This window comes from Neopelma chrysocephalum, unplaced genomic scaffold, assembly GCF_003984885.1.
Source record: "Neopelma chrysocephalum unplaced genomic scaffold, ASM398488v2 Primary Assembly neopelma1_382, whole genome shotgun sequence".
Classification (NCBI taxonomy): Eukaryota; Metazoa; Chordata; class Aves; order Passeriformes; family Pipridae; genus Neopelma; species Neopelma chrysocephalum.
The window spans coordinates 2,175,914-2,182,177 of NW_020898046.1; the positions used below are offsets into that span (position 1 = coordinate 2,175,914).

The window sequence follows — 6,264 nt, forward strand, 5'->3', positions numbered from 1 at the left end:
TAATAGGGGTCTTTCCATCAAAACATCAAATGTTCTTATTCATCTCCCTTGAGTTTTCACATCAGTGTGCAAATTTACTTTTTTTTTCTTTAAGAAATGGCTTCTCTAACAGGAAGGTTTGAGTTATGGTGACTCTCTATGACAAATTAATCAACTCTTTCCTCATTTTCCTGCTAATGAAGTTCAGTTTATCTCATTAATGTTTTCCAAAAGAAACAAGGACAATTCAAATAACAGCAACATGAAGTGTTTTTAATGCAGTTTCTAGAAAAGTGAATAATTCAATGTCTCAGAGAAAATGAATGTCTATGTAAAACATGAAGTGGATTACAAATATAAGATGTTTCTCCTTCACTGAAAATTAAATTAAAAGACAGGCCCAGAGCCAAGAGAAACTTTGTCTTAGGACCTACTCCTCCTACTCCGAACCCTTACCTTTGTGAGAAAGCATCTCGGTAGGGGCTCCCATGCTGCAGTGCGATCCCATATCCTCTGTCCGCAACAGTGTTCCCAACTGTGTAAAATGAGCATTCTGCATCGTTGATGGCCACGTACTCCAGCACTGCTGCATCCCAGACAAAGGCATAGTTTCCGTATTTCACCTGCAGTAAACAGAGGAAAAGCTCAGACTACGGACTGTGAAGTCCAAAAGGAGGCCAGTGCGCCTAAAAACGTGACAGTTTCAGCACAGTCTGTTCTTTAAGGAAAGGGAACTTTGGGTGCCCAGCTACTGCCAGCAGAAAAAGTTGCTCAGTCACTGGTGCCATGGAGTGCTTTGGCAGAGCACCTCACCTGAAACTGAAGAAATGTGACCTGATAACAACGTGCCATCAGTGAAACAGCGCAGTGGAGAAAATCTGTGGACTGTGGAATCTGTTTCCTCTTCAGAGAACAAAGGAAACATCAGGGTCCCTCCATCAATGCTAACTTCCACATGAAACCCCCCACTGATTTTTCTTTGAGCCTTAAAAACAACCATTTAGATGGAAGGTAGGTATTCACATTGGGAAGGTAGGCATGGCTATCCAGATGGTTAGCCATGGTCCACATTTCAGTCACGCTTCAAGTTGCGATAGACTTCACGAACACCCATTTGTCTTATGGATTCTGTGGGCAACATCACGCCAACTAGATTTTTGGGGGAATATTATTCTCGGCATGAAGTGTTTTCACACGTTTTCAAAGACTTTCATAGAGCAAGATCATGTAAGCCATTTTAACTGTTTGACTAAGATAAATCCAACTAGCTCATTATAATGAAAAGCTTTTAAAGTAACATTTTCCTATCCATTCACGTTTGAAACAAATCCATTTTTTTTAAAATTTAAATATATGTAATGTATACAAAATTTCAGCTTTTATTCAGAAACAAGCCTTTAAAAACAGAAATTCAGTCTAATCAAATCGTTCTCCATTTCAGTGAATTTCTGCTTTACAGTCGAATCATGTTTTTCTGAAAAGATAACAATCTCTAGCTGCTCTACCAGACCCAGATCTTTCATGAGTTTCCTGTTTTGTTGGTCTCTGTGTCAGACCTGAAGAATCACATTGCTTTTTTCCTGACCCTCTGCTTGGCTTCACTCAGTGCTTTCCCTATGCTGTATTAGCCAACTAAACTGTAAAACTAGGCTGAAGCCATTGACTTTGTACATCTAATGGGAATAAATACGTGACAGCTAAGTGAAAAGTAAACAAAACACAAAAAGGCCATGTGGGGCCAGGCAATCCAGAGAGAATTCAAAACCAAGTCAGCATATCAAAGTAAGCAATGTCAGTACATCATTTAGATTAGGCTTTGACAATGTAGATTATGTTTTTAAAGACTGTTTACATATAAAAGTTACTGAAGCAAGCCACACCGTCTGCTTGCTCACAAGATGTAGTGCACAAGGAACGATTGCTTTTGGGACACATTGCTTTTTACTGCAGGCCTGGCAAGGGAATATTTCCTATTTCCATCTGTAGGCATGGTAGGGGGAGGATTTGTGCAGATTTTGGAGCAGAAAGGGAGCCATATTATCTGTGGACTCCACACGACTTGCAGGATAAAGAAAATTCTTTTCAGAGTGCAGACACACACTGGACTGGGTCATTTTTAATCTTCAGTCTCTGAAAAGAGTCATGAAGGGTTTTTCTTTCCTCCCTGTGGAGGTTTGGGTCTATCCAAACAGCCAGTGAATAGGGGATAAAAGTGAATTTCCAGTTAACAAACAATACAACTTGTATGCTTGTCTTACAGGCACCGCCATTCACAGAGCTCTTCCTAGCATGGGTTATTCTGATCTTCCTACAGCCACCACTTGACTAGGAAATAGCATGACTGAGAAAAAAGCCCTTCCTAGGAGAATTTAAAAGGATAATGACTCAGCCTGAAAAAGGATCATGATGTGCAGAGAACAAGGAAGGGAAATAGGAGACAAAAGCAGAAGATCAGAAATGGGGAAATGAATCCTGAAAAGGATCAGATGGACTTTCTGAACAAAAGAATTAAGGAAAAGTGAGGTTCAAAAAACAAGTAATTTTACATGTGGGAGATAACCTTTGAGGTGGTGGAAAGAGCAGAGGGTTATGTTTTGACACCTGCTTTTGTCCTAACCCACACTTTTAACATCCTAGTGTATCGAATTCACCTAAGTGCTTGTAAAGAGACTTATCAGCTGCTCAGCTGGTCAGGAAAAATTCTCTTGATTTGGCTGCCTTGCTGTAAAACAACTCACAATGAGAATATATAAAGTGTTAAAAGCACTTACTGTCAATAATATCTATGATGAAGTGGTATATATAAGATCCTTAGAGCAGACCTGATAATATCACAGTTCAGGTTCCCACGAAGATATTACTTTTCATAGATAAGATCACAGTAAGCCTCAGTTAAAGCGCATGGGGCACAAAAGAGATTGAAGAGTCAGAAGGGATCATTCCAGTCATCTACCTTCAACACATGGTTGCTCCATGCATTAAAATACATACTTTTTAGCATTTTTGCCTTATTCCTTTACAAATCTAAGGAATTCAAATCCATGGAACAAACCTAAGTTTGTAATCCTTGTAATGCTTGTAATCCCTCTCTTTATGGAACTACTCTTGGTCTAACATTTTTACTCATTTTTTTAATAACTTTCTTACATCATTCCTAGGTATTTTTATTTTTGCAGCTCCAAATACACTTTGGTGCTGACACCTTTCAATTATTGATGGATCTTTCTGTTACTTAGCTGGGGTGGATATAGCTTTCTTTAATCTTTCCTTGCAAATATCTATCAGTTCGGTCCTCCCATTAGCAGTGACACTATTTTTGAACTGTCTCCAATTCTCAATTTTTAAGTATGGGAAAAACACCTGTCTCACTAAGAGAGAATCATTTATCTGGCAGCTCTGGAGGTATGTGATTTCCTTTTTAGTATACTCTTCTGAGAATCATAGTCTAAACTGTCTGCCCATGGATCTTTCACACAGCTTAAAAGAGGTTTTAGCTTAAAGAATTAAGAATAAAATTTTGCTAGAGTATAGCATATCTGGAACACTGCTGATATTTCACAGTTTTACGCCTACAAATGAGTAGCTATACTGTGAGAAGGGGGGGATGATGCTTTCTGCAAAATCACAAAGGAATTCCAGAACAAAATGTCAATCAAAACTTACGTCCTTCTCTCTCTCCCTCTCAATATGGAAAGCATATATTTTGCAGTTTTCCAATAGCTATGCTGAAGACTTCTACTTTGGGCCTCAAAATGAACAGCAAAAATTCCAGCTCTGCATTATGAGAAGAAGTTAAGGAGCTTACATTCAGCCAATTATGGGAGCTAAATTAAAGCAAAATCTTCTTGGAGAAAGAAACAGTTCCTTGTAATACCTGTAGCTCACTGCTCTAAGAAGAACTGCATCCCTGATTCTACATTTTCTCATCATTATATTGTCATTTTGTGTAGAGGTAATAACATTTCAGGATGGTGACAAATCTGAATGCTGTTCACATATGACCACACAGCCCAGGATCACCACGGAAGCGTTTGTAGGAGGAGGGCATATTATGACTCAGCAGCAATCCCAGCTTTCCAGTCCACCAGGGCATGGAGAACTGACACTTTGGTCTCCTTCCCTGTGGCATCCCGCCTGTCAGTGTGGCAGGGGCTAAAAAGATTTTTTGAGTATCTGATAACTACTGTCATAGGGAAAAAAAAAACCACAACCCAGGCAAAATTGAACCTGTTAGTTGTTCATCAGGGTATTTTGAACTCATGCACTACACCAGTCATTAAGTGAAACAGGGAGGTATGGTACTATACAGAAAGGCTTGGTTTCACTTCATGGTTCTGTGAGCAATTTTGAAGGAGTTCCTGTAAAAAGAGTTGTTACACAGAATAAGGATCATCAGTACACAGATGTTAAAACTATTTCTATAGGGCTGTTTTATTTCTATTTTCTATCACTGAATATTTATAAAATTTTTATTTACTGGAGTCCTGTATCTACTGTCTGTAGATATTAGTTAAAATTTATCTCTGATGATTCCACCAAAAACTAGTTGAGTTATACAAGAAAAACATTTAAAGCCATTAAACTGTTGCATATGCACATATTTTATGCCAACACGGATGTGGGTAGTATTTCTTCTTACAGCTAACCCATTCATGCAGAGTAGGTTGAATAATGTATTTGTGTACAATTCTGGCATTCTAAAGCACATTTCTAGGTCTAGCAGATGATAAGTTTCAGAAAAAATAATTGTAAATAAACAGCAACCAATTACTGCAATTTTTCATACTTAAATTCTTGGATAGTATCTTTTCTGTATTTTAAATTCTGCTATAAAAGAAATACAAAGAATCCTCACAAAAGAAAAAAATGACACAATAAATTTCAGGTTAAAAACAGCTGGCAGTTATTTTTCCTGCAGAACTGTTTTAAATATTTCATGGTACATAAAATGTATTAACTGTTATAAAAACAACAGAACTTTTAAGGCCAGGGAAATCTCAAGTTTCAACTGATTGAAATGATAATAATTTTTTGGAAGAAAATCTGAAGATTATTAGATAATGTTGATGAAGCCCATTTTCTGAACATCCTGTGCCTACAGCCTGGAGACACAGTGATGATGCTTTTTCTACTTCTTTCCATCACGAGTCAGGTGCCATCTTTCTTCTCCAGCTGCTGTACACCTTTCACCTGCTCCATACAGCAGTTTGAGGGTCATGTTCTCCAATACAGACCATTCCACTGCACTGACTACACAGGGGAAAAAAACACCATCGAATGCTGCTAGCTAGACCTATGCCCACCACTGTAGACCCAAGACTTGGGTACATATAAATACGTAAATTAATTTTTTGACATATTCTTTGCATGTTCAGCAAGAGTGCTGTAGCTACAGCCTGCAGAGGGCTGTGCTCCATTCTCCAAAACAGCCTTACTAAGGATGCAATTACACGAGGAATGAAGAAGAGGGAAGAAAATTGAATGAACCTCTGCAAATATATGAGAGCTAATATACATTATGTGGATATCATACTCCAAAATGGGAAAAGGCAAAGATAAAATCAGTGGTGGAAGCTTAAATCTAGATTTTCACATTGTCAGATGTTAGCAAACAGCTTGATGGCATTCATGAGAGGTTTTTTTCAGCAGAAGGAAATGGAAACACTTTGATCTCCATAATCCATTTGCAAGAGGCCAGTGAAGTTGCTGTTTATGGACTGAAGCAGAAGTCAGATCTTCTGGCTTCAGAGAAATTCTCATTTGCTAATTTGTTTTCCTCAGGGGACAAAGGTTTCAAGTCTTGTTTTTTTTTTTTCACAAAGGGCACAAATCTAGCTAACTTCTATTTGTATCCCAGTGAAATAAAATCTCACAGCTTCGAATCTTCGAATCTTTCAGCTTTGTTGAATAGATCCCACTAATTTACAGTTCTCTCAAAAGTAATCTTTCTGTACACCCAAAGTAAAATTTTGGAGCTTCTTGCCCCACACTCCCTTGCAGTCCAGGACATGTGGCTTATCTGCATAACTTAAGAGTGAAATGCAGTCATGCACTCAGAGAATCTGAATCTGAATCTGACCGACAGCTCTCTGCAGTGCATGACAGGAGCTGGATTCCCATGGTGGTATTAGAACACAGAATAAAAATTCATATATATATAGAAAACTCTTCTCAATCATCAAGACAAGCAGTTAATTAAATAATAATAATCCCCCCTTCCCCCTTTAGGATGTCATTTTGCAGAGTCTACAGAAAGTTATTTAAATTCAAGGGGCACTATTTGAC

General features: G+C 38.2%; 1 protein-coding gene across 2 annotated transcripts in view; it reads right to left on the reverse strand.

The window, feature by feature from the left end:
• GRID2 (glutamate ionotropic receptor delta type subunit 2) overlaps positions 1-6,264 on the reverse strand; it is a 700,412-nt gene that overhangs the window by 68,449 nt on the left and 625,699 nt on the right. For both annotated transcript variants that reach the window (XM_027706551.1, XM_027706550.1), the window contains one exon: positions 436-602. In XM_027706551.1, the coding sequence (XP_027562352.1) occupies positions 436-602 (167 nt within the window). The remainder of the gene's footprint in view (positions 1-435; positions 603-6,264) is intronic.